Below are 22,315 nucleotides of genomic sequence, written 5' to 3'. Positions count from 1 at the left end.
GCCAGTAGGGAATTCACAGTGAAAACCCCAGTTCATCGTAATTGTCTCTGGATGCAGAATTTCCCTGTGTCAGATTATTCAGAAGGGAAAAAAGGCTCTTTGTTAGAGCATCATACATTTTCCTGCATTCTCCAAAGGGGAAGACACAAACCAGAACAAGATAGCTAAGAAATGAATATTCAAATGCATTTAAGGTTTTTTTTTTTTTTTTTCGTCCTTTCTGTCTTCCCAAGAAAATATCCTCAGAGAATTATAATTTGTGTGAAGATCTGGCAAGGCTGCCAAGCAGAGCAAATGGGATTTTATTTTGATGGGCTCACCACAATGCGTATTTGTCATTCTCTGTGCCTTCCTGGAGCACAAGTCTTACTGCATTGTACTGCCTATGCCAAAAACCTTATCTGGAATATTGTAATGCCCAGAAAGAACCCTAAATGTGCTTCTCTAGTTATTAGCCTTAATTGCTAGCCTTTCAGCAGGATTATAGTGAATAGGTAATAAACAAAAGTTTTCTTTAATAGCAGAGGACTGTAGTTATCTTTTCATAAAGTTTTAGGTTAATGTATACTTGATGATGCACTTTTTTTCCAGTACAAATATTTCAAAAGAGTGAAATATGGCTTTAATATTAAAAAAAGCACTACCGTTTAAAACTTGATAGTAACAAAATTTTTTATTGCTCTTGACTTCTGTGATATTTTTATCAAAACCTTCATTTCAAGGCATTGGTCAATGATATTTTACAGTAATTTTAACTAATAAAACTGGTTAATTAATCACAACATGAAGTTAAACTGATTTTAACAGCAAGAATTACTAATAGGTTTTGAAAAATAGCACTATGTATTTCATATTAATAACACAAAGCTCTGCAAAAATTCTCAGTCCTCTCATAGGTTAGAATCACTTTCCAGCAGCCTAACAGTCTTCCAAGCAGAGTGTAAGTTCCACTGGGATTTTTACTAGAACAGCACAGACTAGAATTTATGAGTAAAACCCTCCTCACCATCAAACTTCGGTTTGCAAGAGTGGACACATGTGTCAGCACTTGCTATGCCTGCAAGTGATACCTTGGTAGATTTATGCAGCAAGGGATTCAGTGAGAAAGTTATAATGAATCTCTGAGCATATTTAAGGAAAAGCAACTGCCCGAGATTAAGGCAAAGATAATTACTGTTGACATGTTTAATCCCTTCGTGGCAGACGAAATAATTCAGCTTGGTTGAGATGCTACATACAGAATATAGAGTGTTTCAAAAGAGATGGCATTTGGAACGGAAGATGGCAGGTGCAAGTAAAGTTTATTTCAGGTATTATGGGCTTTGTGGTGGATTTACTGCACTCAAGCAGCATTCTCACAGGGAAAAAGGAAAAACATTATGTATGCAGTGCTGAAAAACTCTCTTTACATGCAAAAGACATGGAAAACTAGCTAATGGAGAGAAAAGTCTGTGTTCAGCTCCTAACAGAATTTTGCTTTTAATTGCACATGGAAGAAGCTTGGAATCCCCTATTCCCTTTATGCCATTATAATGCATGCCATTTCCAAGAAGACAGGAAGTTTTATCACCCATTCCACAACATGGAATCCACAGCACAGACAAACTAACAGTCTGCCTTTCATATCTACTTATTGCAAGACTGGATACAGGGCATGTGGTACTGAATATCTTTGGAAAAGCAGAAGGTCATTCCGTAGGCAATCCTTTCAGCTGGGAGGATGGCAGAAGGAAGGACAGAGGAATGCTGAGTCCTTGTCCAACGTGTTTAGCTGTACATCGCAAACAGAGATAACTACAATGCACATTCGTGTCCCTGGGTGGATGCCTGCCATGTACTTGTTGTAGGCAGCCTGCAAGAACACACCTCTTGTGGGTGGGAATACCCAAAAGCAGGCTTAAAAGAGGGCCAGTGTGGAACACTTCTGAGCCATCAGAAGTTAGAGCAAGAGAACCCGCAGAGCTAGAAGATGAAAAGGTGGCCCAAGTTAGAAAGGCAGAGCTTCACAGAAGGTTTAAGTGAGACATGTGAAGAGCAAACTCACAGAAACAGCTTTCAAATATGATATGGTACAAAAACTCAGGAAAAGGAGAATTATAGTGACATGGAGAAAAATCTTCAAATAGAAAATACTATTAACATTCTCAAACTAAATTCCTTCCTGATGTAAATCTTCTGAAACCAGTCATTTTGCAGTAGAGGAAAATGTCTTGATGTGAATGTAACATTATTCTGACTCAATGAGTTATGGCAAACAATTTGGCATGAGAATATTGAGAATCTGTTCAGTTAAACCAGAGTAGTAAAGTATGTCTGTGCAATGTCAGTGTAGCCTGTTTGGTTAATCCCGCAATAAAAAGTATTCTGCTATTGACATGCCATTGAAAATTACATGTGTCATTTCTCAGCTAAAGAACTGAGGGGGGAAGGAATTTGTGTAAGAATCTGTGTTTTAAACAAATATTATCTTTTGGATGTCTCTGTGCAGTAGGAAATCTCTTAAATAAGAACTTAAATGCTGCTTGTTGACAAGAACAAATTGAGATCAGGTCATAAGAAAAAATGCTTCATAGCCTGCTTTAGGAATCCATGCTGAATTTCACTACAAATATGTGATAGAACAAATGCAAAATAAATGAAGTATTTTCAGTAACACATCACTTAGGGAAACAAGATCTTCTAAAGGCTCCTACAAATAACAAAATAATAACAATCTTATTTTTTCCTTTTTTTCTTTTTTTTTTTTCACATAAAAAACTTGGGTATATAAATAATTTTAAAAAATTATTCTACTTCAAGGACATGAAGCAAGAAGACCTTTGCTCCAACTTACTTTCAGGAAATAACTGTTGTGAAAGACTTCTCTATATGTTTCCCTTTGGTAAGCAGGATTCTTCTCAATTTCTCAAAAATATTGACTCATTTAAATGGCCATGATTCTCGACTCCTAAAAGAGATAAGTCACCTCTGAAATGTTGAAAAAACAAAATCCAAAGTACACTAAAATAATTTAGATGGTATTATCTGTGAAATGTTTGACTACAAAAAGTAAAACGCATTTAAAGTACAAACATGTTCTTTACTGAGTACTCTAAACTCTTAGCTCTAGATGTTCCAGAACACATATTCCTTTGCTGTTATCCTCTTTTCCTAATAATTTATCTTAGCAGGAAAAATATACCTACAGAAGTGAAGTACTGAAATACTGTATCTCTATTTTTCTTCGTACCATGCTATTAATATTCTTGCAGTGTAGTTTCTGGTGCATGCATTAAGTTTTAATTAGCATTCCCTGAAATTATCATGTCTGAAAAAGGCATTTGTTTGTTTAGGAATCCAGGTTTTCATAATGTTTTGGGGTTGTTTCCTTCCTAGCCTTCACCTCAGAGCTTGACCAGCTGATTTAATTTGCCTAATTTTAAAAGATAATGCAACAATTGAAAGCAAAGAAACTCCAGTTAAATTGAATCAGCTTGTTCAATAATATGCCTTAATATGATTTAATTTTTTATGCAGACTAGTGAATACAGAATTAGCTAGGGCTGCAGTAGAGCACTCCATAGGGCCCTGTGGAACAGTCATTGCCACCTCCTGACGCGGTGCCATGCCCTGCACTGAGCTCCGCTCCCGTACCCGGATCAGGGGATGCCAATTATTCCTCCCCTGTCTCTTTTCCCTGCCACCACACCAGTCCCCAGGCTGGCACGTGGCAGTAGTGATTCCTTTGGGTGCCTGCATGCATCTACAGCTGTCTGTCTGCTGTGGGGCTGATCTTACTGACCACACAGTATATGCTGTTACCCAGAGAAGCTGTGAATGTTCCATCCATTGAAGTGCTCCAGGCCACGTTGGATGGGGCATTGAGCCAACTGGAAAGTGTCCCCTGCCCATTGCAGGAGGGTGGAGCTGAATGAGCTTTAAGATCCCTTCCAAACTAAACCATTTTAGGATTCTGTGACAACACGCTGCTGCCTGTGAAGGTATCGTCTGACAAAAATCCATGAGATCGCTTCTAGACATTGTGTTTTCAGTCTGCCACGTCATTTATTTGCCATAATTTCCCTGTTTAATCCTTAAAAGACTTGGGTTTTTTCCTTGTGGGGTTTTGTTTTGGTTTGTTTGATGTGTTTTTTTGCTTGTTTTTGTTTTTTTGTAAATAATTTAAAAGCCATTTAGTGCTGCTATACCCTGTACAGAATTACAGATGTCATTTTGCTGAGTAAATAACATGACAGGAGCACAGCCCGCCAGCACATCTCTATGAGGAGCAGTAGTCTGTCTTCCAGACAGACAGGGAGGAGTAAAAGAAGTGTGACCTCTAGTGAACCCAAGTACTTATACCACTCCTGCAAGAGGCACAGCCTGAAGTTATCTGCAAGCTCTGCAAAATTTTATTCCTAGCTCAGAAATGAAGATATATTTTTGTTACATCACAGCCCAGAATGAAGACAAGGACAAGAAAAGGATAAATGTTATAATCTAGATTTCATCACAATTGTTATAAGTACATATTATAATACTGGCTTTTCACAAGTATTAAGAGGAATGCTATATGTATAATGTTAAAATGGCTTTGCTGTAATAGTCAATATAGGATGCTTGAACTGTCTGCCTAGTTAAGATAACCTTCAGTGAACAGATGATGAGGACCACCTGGCTGCTATCACCACTCACTGCCTGTAGAAAGAAGAAGCCAAAGCCGAAATTAAAAAATGATGAGAAGAAGATTAAAACCACAAGCCAAGAAACACGCATGATCTAAAAAAGTGGACCCAAAGAGTGGCCATATGAAAAAGTTCCTGGAAAATGTAAACCAGATAATAGAAAAGTTTGACTATGCATAAAGTCTATGAATATGCATCAAGTTGATGCAATAAAAATGGTATATAAAGGTGTTTGCAAAACACCAGGTGTGCTCCTGGCAGGGTGCCAAGCACCAGGCCATTGTAATCCTTTGCTTTATTGTCTTTGTCTCCTATTGCCTTGTCTTTTTTTTTTAAATTATTATTATTAAACCTTTTAAAGTTTACCAGAACAGTGAACGTCATTTTTCACACAATTTTGAAGTGACTGGAGAGATTAAAATTACAGCAGCATGTGAATAAGGAAACACCTTGTACTCCTGAAACTACTCTGAGTTATTTTCATTTTTATTGAAGACAATAATTTCATTATTTATAGTTAAAATATATCAAATATTTAACCCAATCTACTGAGAGATTTCTAAAGTATTTGGGGGTCTGCTTATTCATGAACTTCTTGCCTAGAAGTACATACCTGCAGAAGGCTGCAGTTTCTCCTTGAAACCCATTAGACACTAAAATTAAAGTATAATAACTGAAATATATCAATTGCCTTTTAAAATTAACTTGAATAAAACAAACATTACCAGAAATCATGCCATTTGAAAGAGACATTTGCAATAAACAGCATCACTTGCCAGGATTCCCACAAGCAGTGTTCCAACAGTGGAACTGGATGCTGAACTTGAGGCACTTCCCCGCAAATCTCCGGCTGGCAGCTACAACCTTCAAATTCACAATTCCAGCCTTAGACAGAGAACTAACAAAGTAGCTCCTTGAGAAAAGCAGCCTAAAATAGTCCGAGCACTCTGACAGCAGGGCATAAAGCTACAGAAAGATCAGCTTTCTGAAGGTTGTAGAGATCACAAAATCTTTTCAATTCACATACTATGTTATCGGTGATTTTTAATTATTTTTTTTTTTTAAACTGTAACCTTACAACAGAGTATTCTTAGAAGTGTGATCACTAAAGCCCCTTGCTCAGTGTTGAAGAATGGCTTGCTTCTTGACGCCATAGCTCCTTGGAAGGCCTGCACAACCCTGACTTTGAGTTAGCATGAGTCCTTGGCACAACATTGTACCAAAGATATGAAAAAGACTAAGTGTTAATAAGACAGTGAAGAATGGATGAGAATTCAGGATGAGAAATCTGCAAAATGTATCTTGTGAAGTTTGTCAGGATGTGAATTCTGCAGAATGTATCTTATATAGCCACTTAATGTATCTTATAAGTTCCGCTAAAAAGTATCTTATGGAGTTCAGATGTTATGAGCTGGACCAATAGAAACGTAGAAGCTAATGTGTGAAGAACAGTAATTATCCAATCATAATAGAATATATATGGCATGTTACCTTTCCAAAATACTATAAAAATGTATCTGAAACTGCAATAAAATGGAACAAGCAGCTAACTCATACTGAGTTGTCTCTTGATTCCCGAACCCTTCTCCTGCAGCTCAGGACCACATCCAGAGGGCTTTTGAGTAACCCCAAGAATGAAGATTCCACCTGGACATTTTGTAAGTGGTCTTATACATGGAATTACTTAATAAGAATTACTCCAGTAAAATTAATTGCGTATTTTCTCTTTATGTGAGCCATTCATTACAATTCCTCTTGACAGAAGTGCAGCACCACATCCAGGATGCACGTCAGTGCAAGATGCTGAACTTTACTGCCTTGTGATCACACTGAAACAAATCAATTATTAACAACATGTGCTCATACACGAAATACAACTCAAGCAGTGCATGCAGAGCAAACCAGATTAGTGCTTTCTTCAGCACAATGCATTGCTAAAGCTGTTTCTGGAAGAGGAAAATTTTTACAGGCAGATGAGGAGGGATGCTTAACTATAATAGAGGCACTGGAAGCACTTAATTTCACAAATGTTTTGCTTATTTACCACTTTATCAGTGATTTGATTTGACCAAACCACTAGGATATGTCACACGTTCTCTTTAATCCACATGACAATACTACAAGTCACTCTTTGGCTGAACCAGCATAGATAAAATCACCTATCACTCTCCAACTCTGATTTCTGGCATCAGGTGGGTCTTGATTCAGCACAATACTTGAAAACAGCAAACATCCTCCACAAGGATCATCACACAAAAAGCTTTGAGGTTATATATTAAAGGACCCATTATTAACTTGCTACTGGTACCTTCAGTTGCCATGTCAAGGACACTAAAATTTTCAATCTTTGTTGTTTTTCCTTTAAGAGGCTCCTGATAAAAAATATAATTGCAGTTTCTTATGCAACTCAAGCAAGAGCAGAGAGAAACAGAAACAATTTAAATTGATGGCTATAAGTGAGAATGCCCTTTACTGCTCCATGTAATTCCATAATCTCAGAAACACAAAAGGCACTAGCATAGCAAGGAGCATGGCAAAAGAGGCACACAAATTATTAACAGAATAATTATTTCAGTAGATGTAATAACCTTGGAAATTCTTTTAACCTTTACTTTAAAATGCCTGATCCTGTCATAATGGGCAGCTTGTAAGGTTAACTTGGAGACCAGGAAAGAAGTCCCCTGACCAAAGGTCACAAGTGTGCTGTTTGAACAGAGATAATGGTTTCTTGATTAGGTGATAAAGGTAATTTTCAAAGCTCAACATAAATAAATATTCAAATGACAGCTTGAATGTAAAAGCCTGATTTTTTTTTCCTGGTTTGATTTTTGAAACATGTGAGTGCTCCTCATCTAAGTAACTCAAATTCCATGTGAATTCTGTGTGGTCATGTTTGGCATTGTGGGGGGTAAAGAAAAAACACACATTATTTTTTTAGTATTTAGATTTGTACTTCTTGCGAGTCACACCCCAGCTCTAGATTACAACAATCACACCTTCCAGTGCACCTTTTATGGAAAGAAACCAATACACAGTAATTGTATCAAAGCACAAACTAGGAAAAAAAGCAAATGTCCACTTCTTGTACTGCAAGAGAATAACCCTTGTCGGCTACATGGCTGGTGACACCAAGGAGTGAAGGTCACTTTGGGGTCAATTTTTTCATTTGGGTTTACAAGCTTTCAGACTTCCCTTTCAGAAGAAATTACAGAGTCACATTAAAAGGTTTTCAAATCCCGGCTCTGGTATAAAACGCAGCCGAGGCGAGGTGGGTTTAAATCCCAGACTCCTGCCTGCAGAACAAAAGTATAGCAACCTCTGTGATAAGGTCAGAAGCAATCTTATCAATCTCCACAACCCCTGACAGGAGGGTGCAGCCCAGTGGCGGCCGGGCTCTGCTTCCAAGGAACAAGGGACAGGACAAGATGTCTTAAGATGAGACAGGGTTTTTTTGGTTGGACATTAGGAGGAATTTCTTCACAGGGAGGGTGATCAGACAATGCAATGTGCTAGCCAGAGGGATGGTGGAGTCACTCACTGTCCCTGAAGGTGTTTAAGGAAAGACGACGTGGCACTCACTGCTATAGTCGGGTTGGTCATAAATTGGACTAGGTGATGCCAGAGGTCTTTTCGAACCTAGCTGGTTCTGTGATTTTGCGAAAAGCGGCACCAGACGGCTGAGACCCTTATGTGGGGACACTAACACCCCTTGGCCAGGGGCGATCGAAGAGCTCCCACCCAACTGCGCCCCCCTCACCGGCTCAGCCATTCACCTTTTATCCCCTCTTTTTGCTGAGCGGGGAGCGGGGGAATCTCTCCAGCCGGTGTCCAGCCCCGGCCCCGACTGCGGAGCTCAGCCCAGCCCGGGCCGGGTCACGGACACAAAACGCGGTGTGTTTTAAACGCAATGTGTGCGGAGGGTTCCGAGGAGCGCGGCAGCCGCAGAGACCCTGGGAACGGGCGCCGGAGCTGCGGGCGGGACCCCGTGAGGGGCGCGCGGCAGGCGGGGGAGAGCGCGAGGTGCGCGCGGAGCCCGCGCGGTCCCTGACGGACGGGACGGGGCGAGCGGGTAAATGGGCTCCGCTAAACCGCCCGGCGCCCCCCGCCCGCTCCGCCCCGCGACCCCACGGCCGTTGGGGCGGGAGGGAGGGAGGGGGCGAGGGAGGGAACCCGCCAAAGCCCCGGCCCGAGCCCCGCCGGCGCTCGCCCGGCAGCGGGAGGCGGGAGGAGGAGGGAGAGGCCGCGCAGCGCTGCGCTCTCATTGGCCGCGCGGGGCCCAGCGCCGGGAGCTGATTGGCTGCCGCGCCCGCCCCACCCGCCCGCGGCGGCCCCGCGCGTTGATTTCAAATCGACCCTGGGAGCGGCCCCGCGCTTCAGCCGGGCCCGGTCGGCGGCGGTGGCAGCTCCGCTCCTGGGCGCCGCCGGTGCTCCCGGACCGTGGGGTGCGCGGAGGGGGCGGGAGAGCGCAGGGGTAGCGTCTCCCCTATGTTTAAACTCGCCGCCGGCAGGGCCGATGGGCGGTGCTGGGCCGTGGCGGACGGGGCGGGGCCAGGGCCGTTGGGCGGTGGGCGCGCGCGAGCCGGGCCGGGAGGCGGGAGGCGGCGGGACAAGCCCGGCGGCCGCGGAGGGCAGCAGGAACCGGCTCGTCACGGGGACCCTCAACCAGTGCATCCGTCCCTCCTCCCGCCCTGTAGAGCCGGCGGGACCTGCGATGCGGAGCGGCGCGGCAGGAGCGGCGGGTGTCGCCTCCTGAGGCGGTGGGAGAATGCGGCCGGCGGGCGGGGAGATGGGGGCCGGCGACAAGGTAATTCCTCTGGTGGGCGAGAGCCGCCAAACCCCGGGGCTGCCGCTTCCCGCGGGGCAGTGACAGCCCCGCTGCCCGCGTTCAGCCCCGCTGGGGGTGAAACCGCTTCGATCGGAACGATCGCGCGTAGAAACCGCGGGATGGCAGAAACCGAGGGTGTTTTACCTTCGCTTTAATTTCTGTCCTCAACAAAAGTTCCTGAACTTCATCTCTCACGACCGTTGTCCACACAGTCCATAAAGAACACATCTTCTTCCTGGCTCTCCTTTCCTCTTTGCTTTTTCCTTAGCAGGAGGTGTGTGGAGAAACAGGTATAATGATGTTTTAAAGCGTGTTTGTCTCGGACATTCTGTAGTGCTGTGACAGGGAAGTTGCGACTGGAAGAGGGTCCCGCGAAGGTGGGGCGGCGCTGGGCCGAGCCCGCTTCCCTCACAATTCCAGTCTCGCCAGCCCGCCTGGAGCCCCGGGCACCTCACCTAAAGGGGCTTCAGGACCACCGCAGACCCCAGACCCATTTATTGGAGGGCTCTGCGGGCCCGACCGCACATGCGCAGAGACACGGCGGGAAAAGTAAAGGGGGGGAATCCGAGGGAAACTACAAGGAAGTGGATCGATCCTTGACCCAGCCCGCCCGGGCACCCCTTTCCTTCACTTTCCCGTCTTTATCCTCTCATGTTCTTTTTCGGTAAGCCCCGCGATTACATTCCACACCTTAAACCACTCCGAATTTTTTTGAGAGAGTTGGGAGCTTGTTAAAGTTCACTGTAAAAGTTAAGGGCTTGTTTGCCAACACTCCTATGACTGCTGAGTACCGGGTTGGTCGCCGGAGTTAAGGCGATTATATGATAAAGGGTAAGAGTTCCCTAACATGTAGGCTGGTGTCTATTTAGCCCAACAAGAATTTATAAAGCAACATCACACCCGCTCCCGGGTCATGATATGTTTCAGGCATTATTTATTGCTCTTTGCTATGCATTGATGTACATTCTGATTGTATTTGCCTCAGAGGAAGGAAAGGGGAAATTACCCGAGGAATAAATGCCACGGGACTCGAGTCTTAAGCTACAGGCACAGAAATGGTTTCAGGGAAGGTACCCATTGGTTCAGAGTAGGACTGGAACCCTTGACTCAGAGCTACCCAAAAAATGCAATGGATCTCTATTCCCCTTTGACATTGATAAATGGGTCATGGTGCACCTGGGTTTTAATATCACCGTTGTTCTTTTTCTTGATATGTAGGAAAATGAGCATTCTGAGCCATGCAAAAATATACTGAAAACCCCTTTGAAACAAGCGGCTACCTCACAGTTAGTATTGACAGAGAGACAGCCTGACTGTCAGCCTCTAACCACACCCCCGAAACTGAAGGAAACCCCTCCAGCAGATCCATGGACACCTACTTCCAACTTGAAAATGCTGATTAGTGCAGCTAGTCCTGAGATTAGGAGCAGAGAACAGAGAAGGCAACTGTCAGACAGTTCAAATGAGGTCCCACAGACAAAACACTGTTCACAGGTACGTTGTAAAGTTGTTTGTATTTATTTTTTCTTTTTTTTTTTTAAGTTAGCTGAAGGCTGTTTATCCAGTATAAAATTATACATTGACATGGCACATCATTTTTTTTAAGTTTTGATTTTGGAGCATTTACCAAATATAAGTAAGGATATTGACTAGCTACATGCAACAGGCAATGTTCTGGTTTTATTTTACAGCTGCTGAGGACAAAGGGAGAACACTGGCCCTTTGTCCTCAGTGCTTACTACAAAGCTGATAATTATCTGTGCTTACATATTGTCAAAAAACTCACAATCTCTTTTTCTTATTCCATGTAGGAGCACTTATTGGGGGATGAATATGAAAAATCTCAACCAAGTCGCAAAGAGAAAAGTCTCGGATTACTGTGTCATAAATTCTTAGCTCGATATCCTGATTACCCCAGCCCTTCACAGAAAAGTTACATTTGCCTCGATGAAGTCACTGAAGAGCTACGTAAGTTGCTGTTCATCCTATTAAATATTTCTTCATGCAAATTTGCCAATAACCTACCATTTTTGTTAGTACATTTTTGCTCCATACAATTTTGGATGCTTATACTGTTCTCAAATTTATTTAAACCCAGTTTTAAATTCCTCATTCCTAGAGCAATTCTTTTAAAATGCTGATGGTTATAAAATTTTTTAAAGCTGTATGATTTACGTTTTTTTATACTTTATACAAAAGAACATATCTTTTAAGAAATGTCTGGTCAAAATCAAGAGTTTATCAGACAAATGAGAAAAGAAGAGCATGCTAATAAAATAACATGTAAAAAAAAGTTACAAAACAGTTTCTTATGAGTTTCCATGGATATTTAAGGACACAATCTAAAATCAATTCAGTGTATAATTAAAAATGCTCTGTTTTTTCTAAAGCTGGATTGAAACCCATGTAATGGCTCTTCTGGCAACAGTAAGTTTTATTTCTTAAGGAATGCTGAAAGTCAAGTGTAACTCTGGAACAGCAAGTCGTTCCATATATGAAGCATGATTTGTTTTCCTTGCTGGCAAGACCTGTGAGGGCTATTTTCTGTTTGTGATATGGAATTGGCAAAAATTATTTAGAAGTATATTAAGGGGAAGGACAGAAATCTGTTCTGCAGGTAATGCATGAGTGCATATATTTTACGTAGCAGAGATGTCAGGTTCACCTTTCCCTCTGCAGACGTGGAGCGCAGGCGCATCTATGACATTGTGAACGTGCTGGAGAGCCTGCACATGGTGAGCCGCCTGGCCAGGAACAGATACGTCTGGCATGGGCGCCACAACCTCCCCCAGACTCTGCAGGCCCTGAAAAAGGTGGGAGAAGAGAACAAATACTTACAGCAAATCCAGATGATCAAGAAAAGAGAGTATGAGCATGAATTTGATCCTGACAGTGAAAGAAATGAAGAAATGGCAAGTTCTTTTGGCTCAAGTGACCAGTCAGAAATGTCTTTTGTCGAGCTCCCAGGAGTGGAATTTCACGCTGGTAATAATTCTTTATAATGCCAAGAATAATATGTACTTAAAATGTTACATTTCTATGAACTTGGAAAAAGAAGATTTATTAGCCTTCCTTTTTTTTTTTTCTGAGGTGGTTCTGCCCCAAAGGCACCACAACTGTTTGTGGTGAGAAAAAAGTGCTCTGCATTCTTTCACTTGTCTTATTCACTCAGTTTCTTGTAATTTGTTTCTACATCAAGTGAAACTATCAAGTACACCAACATACAATCCAATTGCCATTACCACTAAACTATTACAGAAATCAGAAGTTACTACTGAATGTATAGAAACTTGAAGCATAAATTACTCAATTTGTTTTATTAATTTTGCTCCGATTCATGGAAGAAATTTAATTGAGGGTTAAGCATCTTTAAGAGTACAAGTTGTCAGATAATGGGAAATTTATATGTGGGATATATGTATCTACCCCTCTGTAGTTAGACTTGGTATCCACCCAATTATCTGTTCCTTGTCATGTAGAAACATGATTCTGGAGTCAGCACTGACCCTGACTAGTCTCTGTGTTATTCTTACAATTATTATTACTGACAAATTTCTTCAGTATTTTGTGTTTGTATCTGGTGTGTCACTGAATACTGTAATCTTTTCTCTTGTCTGCTGCAGCATCAGTGAATGGCAGGAAATACAAGTCCTTACGAGTCATGAGTCAGAAATTTGTGATGCTTTTCCTTGTGTCAACACCTCAAATCGTGAGCCTTGAAGTTGCTGCTAAAATCTTGATTGGAGAAGATCAGTTAGAAGACTTAGATAAAAGCAAGTTTAAAAGTAAGTACAACAACAAGTGTAAGCTAAATGAATTATCCTAGTACTACTGCATGTAACTAAAAAATGCTCTTATTTTTCCTGCCACAGATGTTTATTTCAGCCTCCAAAAACTCACTAACCTTCTGCTGTTCATAATTTTTGTATCACTGATAATCATGATGTTCATAATTTCTGGTCATTGATACCCACTTGAGAGGAAGTGTCCATTAAATCCTCCCTCCTGAAATAATGTCACAAGGCTCCATATTGGTAACAATTTCTCTTTCCTCAAGCAGCCTGTCAAAGTTCTCAGCATCATTTCACCAAAGATGCCCCAGAATCATGCAAAATCTGTGTTCTGACCACATAACTAACTTGGTAGAAATCTAAAGAAATTCTGTAAAAGTCCTGTAACCAATCTGCATGTCAGAGGAAGTGAAACCCTGTGCTCTAACTGCCAATTATTTCTTCATCCTTTTACATTTCTCTCAGTTCCCTGTGCACTTCCTCCCCTTCCTCTCCATTCAAATGAAATGGTATTTCTAGGTCTAGGTCAGTAGACATATAATAATTAAAAATGTGCTGCTTTTGAGGGATGGTTGTGGGTTTCATTGGAAATTAGACTCTTGCTTGATTCTCAGATTCCTTTGCTTGTTTGGGTTATTTTTTGTTTTGGTTTTTTGGTTTTTTTTTGTGGAATTGTGTCTATGCAAATACTGATCCTTTCTGGTTTCAGTTCTTGATTTCCTTTCCATTGCCTCACAGCAACATAGTGAGGGTGGATGGCTACTCAGTAGTGGTTTTTGCTTGCTTTTATTCTTCCATAAGAGCCTGATACACAGTCAAAGCATTTTCAGGGCATTCCGTCTGTCTACCTGTATTTCAAGTATCAATTCCATGTTTTACCACGTTCCTGGTTATGAAGCCAAAAAATTCCATGACCTAAGCACGTTCACTTTGCTCTAGAACTCAGCTGTAGTTTGATTTCTACCTGAAACTTTTCCCTAATAGCTCAACCTAGAGACAGGGAAGACATGCAGGATGATTATCCTGTTCTATTTTAGTGTCTCTCTTCCCTCCAGTTCCCATGTTTGCCATTGCAGGTGTGTACCTTTTTAATCTACTTATATTTAAGGATACTACAGGATTTGTGTAGGTCTGTACCTATATTGTTCTATTTTTATGTGTAAACTTTGTATCACAGTGTTATTTCATTGTATAAATTTTGTTCCACAAAATTGTTCTTACAGTTTTTTAAAAAGCTTTTTCCTTTTAGCTGCTTAACGGATGTTACAACATTTCTTTATCTGATACATGCTAACTTGTTAATTGCAGCTGCTATACTATTTCTTTCATTTCAGCCAAAATTAGAAGACTTTATGACATAGCGAATGTTCTCAGCAGCCTTAAGCTTATCAAAAAAGTTCATGTTACAGAGGAGAGAGGTAGAAAACCAGCATTCAAGTGGACAGGACCTGATGTCTTGCCAAATACTCAGGGTAGGTGTATCTATCATTTCCTTTTGTTTTGCTGATATGATTGGTTTTTTGTTTTCTCTGCTAGAATTTTTTGACCAAAAGAGACAATAACTAAGCAGAAAATCCTTTACTAGTCACATCACTGTCCTTAACAGCACAGCAACCAGTATCTATTTGCACATAGTGGATGTTCACCTACTGAGATTCTTGAATTTCCCTGTTTGTTGCTGCTGGTACTTCAAGAATTATAAGCCAGGCTCAAATAATTGCTTTTAATTACTGAATCTGCATTTGGTACATATTTTCTTCTTTTTTTCTGTCTTTCAGATACTAAGCTGGAAGCAACTTCTACAACCTGTTCCCCACCTGTTTCAGAATCCATCCCTTCCAAAGAGCAGTGCTCAAAAGCCCTTTTTCCTTCAAAAGGAAAGCAAAACTTCACTCGGCATTCATCTCTAATAAAATTAGTTAAGAGTATAGAGAACGACAGAAGGAAGATCCAGTCTGCTCCAACCAGCCCAGTTAAAATAAGTGCCAGTACATATCTTTTCCTAATTTTTCTTTTAGAAACTTCTTTGTTTTTAAAATCAGATGTAGTCTTGCATTGAATATTTGAGCTTGATCTCTTGTAACAGGACATGCAGGTGTGTGGGTGGTACCTCCTTTCAAAAAATCCTTCTTAAGAACTGTCAAAAATATAGAAATGACTACAAACCTTCTGTTTGTCTAGAATCACTGAATCTCTGAATACTGGATCTTTTCTGAACCTACTTTGTTGTAGAAACTCTGCTTTGGAGCATACTATCTAACCAATTCTGTATTCCAAAAAGTGTCCGGAAAAGTACCTGTCAGTGTTCATGTTCTTGCTAGGGATCCTTTCTGGGCCTTTAGAATTTGTTTGATGTAAGCTGATGTCCAGTTGATCAAATCAAATCTAGGCTGAGTTTGAGGATAAGTTGTATCATTAAATGTGTATGTTACATTGCATAATGCAGTCTCCTCAACGTAAAGTTAAATTTTAACTTCTGAATTTGAGGTACTCAGTTTTGATTTGTTCTTCTCCTCTGACCAGGTACTTATCAAAGTTTACCAGTTTTCCCAAATACAATAACTCAGTTTCCAGCAATCACTAAACATCCGCTGGAAGGACAATCCAAGTAAGTTTGCACAAGTTTAAAGATGAGAACAAGTTAAAGTTATGATTTGTTTGGTGGGGCAATAGCCTGCAAAAACCAGTAACCCTGAGTACTGCAGGCTCGTTTTTCAATTATTTTCTCTTGGGTGGATTGAGAAGTACAAGTTCATGTTAAGTCTTTGTATTACAGAAAATAATTTGTCAGGACATTCATTTCTGCATGAAGGAATTAAAACACATTTGCGAATCTTTTTGTTTTTTTTTTTCTGAAGGGCAGCAGAAGAGGTGCAAATGAAATGTGCCGTGTCCTCGCCTGAGGCTGTTCACAAGCCTGAACCCTCTCAGCAGCCAGGTCTGAGCCAGCCCCTTGGGGTGTGCCCTGCAAGCCACAGCTCCATGTCACCAGTCATCTTACCTCATCCTCAGTCTGGGGTTTCATATGCAATCTGTCTGCACCCTTCCCAAGCCCACCCGGTGACAACATACAGCCCAGGCTTCATGTTGCAGCCTCTGCCATGTGCTAACCTAACTGGAATTAAGAGTAATAATTCAAAGGTATTAAATAAAATAACCACTGAGGAAGGGGACACTCAGAAAGGTCTAGATGAGCCTACAAAATCCTTGGCAGCTGAAGAAAGACCTGAGACGAAATCAGAAACTTCATCTCAGCGGTGCCTTAAAAGATCACAAGCATTACCAGAGAATAATTTAATTAAAAGGCATAAAAGTGATGAGGAAAGCCTTGATTCTTCTTTGGTAAGTTAAATTAGTTTTAAAATGCCATTTTATGGCTTAGCGATGTTGCCACCTACTCATTTTCAAAGTGATGTAGGAGTCTGCCAGTGAGTGTAGGCATTTTAAATAACATCAGGCTTGAAGAGATGGTGTTCACTTGCTGAGTCTGCCAATGTTTATGAGGCTGGGGTTTGTTTCTAAGAAGACAAAGTGTACAGGTGTAATGAAAATAAAACAACTAACACCATGATGTCAAAACGTACCTATTTATACATGATTCTGGAGTTGGTCAGGCTGAGAGTGAGGTTGGTCAATGTCTCTTGAATTCTAGGATTCTGTAAACTTGCTGGCATCCATTCTTGGCTTTAGAGGAGTTAGGAGAGAAAGTGGATGTATAAAAATCACTGGACAGGGAACATCCCAAAATCCTCATACCTGCTAAATATTTCCACCCAGTGTTGGGTTGTTGTAGGCATAATAGAACAGCACATGAAGAGAATAAGAGGTTCAGATAAATTTGATGTGTATGGAGATTTGGGCTGGATTGCTTTCTATTCCTCAATTGCTGATTGTTTTAACATCTCTATAAATTATAAATCTGTTGTAAATTTGGCTTGCCTAAACAGTCATCATATGATATAGGTGTTTTATGAGAGCACATGCTATCAAACACCCACTAGCTGGGAAGAAACAAGAGGTGATAACATGGACCTGGCTCAGAAATTTTTATAGCACAAACTTGGGAATGAAGAGGAAGTAAAAAGCTTGCTTTCCGATTTTTAAGAATGGATAAATATCGTTGTAGGGCTCTAAATGAGATCGTTAAGCCTTTCAACACCTTCCTTTCTTTTTATATGTACTTTTTTCAAAGGGAGAATCCACTAAGAATGAAAAAACACCTTCCAATAGCTCACAAATGAATCGTGAAATGGACAATGTCCAGGAAGAGAGACAGAATGAGACCAAAACAGTAGATCAAAACATGTCAAGTTGCTGTGACCAATGTACAAAAGAAAATATTCCAGAAGACGAAGATAAAATCAAAACAAAACAAGACATACCTGTGGCATTTGCCATTCCTGCTCCTGAGGTAAGATTTTCTTGCCATTCCCTGGGAAAATACTACTTGGAGCCTTAGCAAAAGAAACAAACTATAATGAACTACACCTACACAGGTTCTCTTTGGTTGAATTCATTTCAGTGTGCTTTTAAAACCTTATTTTGTAGGAATGTAGAATTTCTGTTTCTGTATTGAGTACACAAATAAAAGGACATAAAGAGGCTTTCAGACTTCCATTGGAATGAAGGTCACACTAAGTAGCTGAGGGCAATGTTGAGATCCCTTACCTCCCCAATCCTTTGTTTGCACATACTTAGAGTCAAATAATTTGAAACAGAATCACATGAAACTCTCTTCATCAGTAAAATTCAGTATTCTGCAGTTAAGACTGGTTGCTGTGGAGAACCTGAATAAAGAACAGTTCTGTTGACAAAAACAGAATGTGTAAATGCAAAAGTTTTGTCTTCCAATATTTGTTTTATGAAAAACACAATCCAAGAATGAGGTGACATGTTTATTTGCTAGGTCCAGGATGTTTCTTCTGGAAAAATGATATTCAGTATCAGGGTTTCTTTTCCATCTGGTCAAATTGTACTGTGTTAATCCCAGGTGGATTTATAGTTCCTCACCAAGAGTATCAGCTGGAAATGAAGCCAGCTGACCTTCTGTGTGGTTTTAATTGAAAGCATGTCCTCGAGTCTGTTGTGTCTCATTTCAGACAGAAAATAGTACAGGTGTGGGATATGGCATCTTGGGGACATGGAGGATAAAGAAAAAGAACAAGGCGAGGGAGGATTACAGTTTTGGAGAAAACATTTGGGGTTTGTTTATTATATGTTTGGGCTAAAGGTGTGCTGTCTCTTTCTTTCTTTTTCAGACTTTTTTTCCATCTGGTTATCTTATTCCTCTGACTCACTGCACCCATGGCAACAAGGCAGAGTGCTCCAATAAAGAGAAGGCTGGGGTGTGTTCTCTGCAGCACACACCCTACAGCTCTCCCATCACTGGTGCGTGTCCAGGGAAAAAGGCATGGGGGGCTGGCTCAAGAGGCTGGGGGCAGTTTATCCTAATTCCTTTCAACACTTGATGTTTCTATTCTAGGTGTCATTCCAATGCCAGCCTCAGAACTGAAAACAGTCAATATTCCTGCTTTTCATATAACACCATTGAACATAATGGTGTCACCAAATTCCATAGCTGCTGCACCTGTACTGAGCAACTCCTGCCTCAATTCTAGCAGTACCAGTTCTGCCCCAAATCCAAGCTCTTCAGCTCTGAACTTTATGCTGCAACACATAGGACTACTACCTGCTGGTGTGCAAGTTGCTGCAAATCCTGTTCTTCAGCATGTGCCAGTCTCTTCCCAATCAGAAAGTATCAGCCATAGCTCAGGGAGCACAAATGTGCAAGAAGGGAAGGTGAGTTAAAATATATGGCAACTCCAACATGGTGGGTTGAGTGGGAAGTGTGGTGCAGTAATTCCCTTACAGCAGGTAAAATTTATAAATAAACATTTCTTTTTGATCTTTAGAAATCAGCACTGCCCAAAAAGAGCTAGCATTGAAGGCCAGCCTAAGTACAGTAGAAATGAGAGGTTAGCAAGGAAGATAAGTGACTTATTTTTGGTGGAAGTGGAGCCAGCTGGAAGATGACAAGATGTGAAGAGACAACTGTTTTAGAGGGAGGATTTTACATAGATCTGAGATTGTACTTATTAACAAATTGTCCCTTTGTTCTTTTATCTTTCCTTCTTGTTATTTCCCTAATCTACCTTCAAGTTCTTGTGTTTAATAATAGCTTTTCTTTAGTAGGCTTTTCTTTAGTAGGGTAGGACTATACAGGATTTTAAATACTTTTTTCCCCCCAGGAAGTTTCTCTATATTTTATGTAATACTGTACTGCCTAATATCTGTTTGTGTTAAAAAAGAAACGGAATAGAAAAAGCATATTTTTATGTATTTTTTATATATATATCAAGGAATGCAGATATATCCTTCTTGGTAAAAAGTCAAGTTTTTCTATTTCAGACATCCTGCAGAAACTTAGAAGTAGAATTTACTTTTTATTCCTCCATAAATGAAAGTATCTTTCTCTTTTCTCTTCAGCCTTCTGCTCCAAAGGAACCTCAGGAGCCTCAGACAGTTACAGAAAACTTTTTCCGTACACCCGGAGGGCCAAACACAGAACCTTCACTATCCGCAAACTCAGATGGTACCCGAAGAACCTCTCAAGAAGCTCTGTATATTCCTCAACGAAAACTTGAAGTTTCAGAAGACTAATTTTGGGATAGGGAATTGCTGACTGTGTTAGCAGGCAAAATTACTTACTGGTAACACACTGCACACGTCTGGCATTGTATGATGGACAATGGTTTGGACATGTATTGCCAAGTTCTCAATGCTGGAATAGCCTTAATTGATGCTTTAGAAAATAAAACTGACTCTTAAGGAGAAAGTTAATGCCTAATTAATTTTTCCAAAAGGCTTATCTGAAGTGTTTTAACGACAAAGTTATGTATCTAGTGGGGTTTTTTGTGTGTTTTCTTCTATGCAAAGTAAGATGAAATTATCTTTGTACAGAAAGGTACAGTCAGTACATATTTTGCACCAAAAAAAAAGTACTGTGAGTGTGTAAATATTTCGTCTTAGCAAAAAGGCTATTGTTAGAAGCAAAACATTTTATGTTTAATAATGCTCTCTTGTAAAGTTAATAAGAAGCACAAAAACCCCCCAAAATTTTCTTAATCAATTTTTATATAAGTTAAGAATTATTTATACTGTATTTTTAAATCGATTTGTTCAGATTAAACTTACATAAAACTCTACACTGGCTTTTTCTGTTTGATCAGATTAGATTACCTAAATTTTACATTGCATATTCACTGGCATCTCTTCATTCTTTTTTTGTCAGGCAGGGCATTGCTGTGTTCTGAAGGAAGGGGAAAAAATGGTATTTTGTGAAAAAGTGAATTAAGTAACTCAATGTAACTTCTGAACTCTTAGCAGTAGATAATACAACTCCTAAAACCAGGTTAGAACAAAACAGGAACGAAGATATCATCCTGGAGCCTTCAGGAACGTGTGTCCAAACGTCACAGAAATTTCAAACAGGTTCAATCAAACCACTTGAATTTAAATACAGGCAGCCATGTCTCATATACACTTAAGGAAGAAAGGTGAAGGCTCCTCATACAGTTTACACTCATATAACAAGTAACAGCTAACAAAATAAATAAAAATACAGTATATCTGCCTTCCCAGGTACAATGGGCCTGGTATAGGAAAAATGGTAGCAAAACCCAAGATTCAGGCTTGGTCTGCATAAAAAAATACAATTGAAACAGCTACCACAGTAAAACAAACTCATCTGCTCTTTAACAGTGCAGAGATCTAAAATACACCTGACAGAACAGGATCACTATTGAAATATTCCTAAACAAAGGGGAAAGAAGAATAAAAGCTGAAAGAGGGAAGAATTCTCACTAGAGCACTGAGTATCCAAAGAGATAACTGATCTTCCTTACACCTATGAATTTCATTCTGGAAAGATAAAGGTAAAAGCTTCATAAACTTGCATTTTTCAGTGGAAACAAACTACGCTCCTTTCATTTTTTGAGCACCACCCCTGACAGACTAAGAAACTCCAGTAATCAGGCTTGGTGAAATGGTCTCACACATGGTGCTGAGAAAGCTGAGCGTATTTTGGAAAGTTGAGCATATTTTGTGACTTGCTGTCCAGTGTCCCTTGGCTCCTGACACATTGCAGTTGCTTTTTCATGAGCACTTTTCTTCCTATGTGCTGGTTTTGCAGGCCGAAAATCTGATTTCTCAGCTCCAAGGATCTCATGCCCCAGCAGACCTGCATTTGTCTCTGACAGCCCAGGTCTCTGCTCTTCCCACCTGTCTCACCTCCCCTGGAATGTGCCCTGAGTACCTGATGGGCTCTGGGAAGTCCCTCTGATCTCCAGGCTGCCTTTTGAGTCGCTGTGTTCCAGCTCTCAGGGAAAATCCAGTCCATTGATTTACAGAAAACTATGTTCTCACTCCAGTTCGTACATATGCAACTCCAGCTGCGTATCTTGAGTCTTTTCTTCCAATCCCAGGAAGTGTTACTTCTGTGCTAACCACAGTTGACTCGGAATGATAGGTAATCCCAACTAACCTGTATAGATCCAGCTGTTTCTTGGAGCTGTGAAGAGCCTTTCAACAATCCTTACAGGGGCACACAGCAACACAGAAATTAAGCAGCACCCAACACCAGGAAAACTAAAAGTTCTTCACCCCATTTTTCCCTTAAATCCTCTACCAAAACTAAAGGGAAAATACTTACATTTTGGGGCAAAAACTTTGTATGCAGAGTTCCCTGCAGTTGGTTATGGTGCAAATCCATCCAAGTACATGATCTATAAAATATAAATGGACATTAGAGAAGGTTCATCCCTCTCAAATGTCAGGGGTCCTAATAGGAGTCACCAAGGGTGCAAATACAAAGACTTTAGAAGCTTCTTGGTGCTTCCCATGTACTCCAAAAGGGAGCTCAGGCCTGCCCCAACCCCTCCTACAATGAACCCTCATACCACACACTGCACCCTCTTTTACATTTGGCTTTAGCTGATAGAGAACTGTTCCATTAACTATCTGGGGAGAATGACCAA

At 40.7% G+C, this 22,315-nt stretch overlaps 1 protein-coding gene across 2 annotated transcripts; it reads left to right on the top strand.

Annotated features, from left to right (window-relative positions):
* Positions 1-9,279: 9,279 nt before the first annotated feature.
* E2F8 (E2F transcription factor 8) lies at positions 9,280-20,485 on the top strand. Of its 2 annotated transcripts, none has more exons than XM_005531594.3 (13): positions 9,280-9,468; positions 10,708-10,983; positions 11,301-11,457; positions 12,169-12,474; positions 13,113-13,274; positions 14,615-14,752; positions 15,059-15,268; positions 15,804-15,888; positions 16,139-16,622; positions 17,473-17,691; positions 18,539-18,668; positions 18,763-19,079; positions 19,767-20,485. In XM_005531594.3, the coding sequence occupies exons 1-13, from the start codon at positions 9,430-9,432 to the stop codon at positions 19,938-19,940; spliced, it is 2,697 nt and encodes an 898-aa protein (XP_005531651.1). In that variant the 5' UTR covers positions 9,280-9,429; the 3' UTR covers positions 19,941-20,485. The 2 variants fall into 2 exon arrangements, with proteins under 2 accessions (XP_005531651.1, XP_087913325.1); XM_088057199.1 differs by lacking the exon at positions 9,280-9,468 and adding an exon at positions 10,028-10,153.
* Positions 20,486-22,315: the final 1,830 nt, after the last annotated feature.

This window comes from Pseudopodoces humilis, chromosome 7, assembly GCF_049639895.1.
Source record: "Pseudopodoces humilis isolate 2021_Gansu_Grassland_sample_001 chromosome 7, ASM4963989v1, whole genome shotgun sequence".
NCBI lineage: Eukaryota > Metazoa > Chordata > Aves > Passeriformes > Paridae > Pseudopodoces > Pseudopodoces humilis.
The sequence above is the reverse complement of the archived record's forward strand: the minus strand, read 5'-3'. Positions and strand labels throughout refer to the sequence as shown.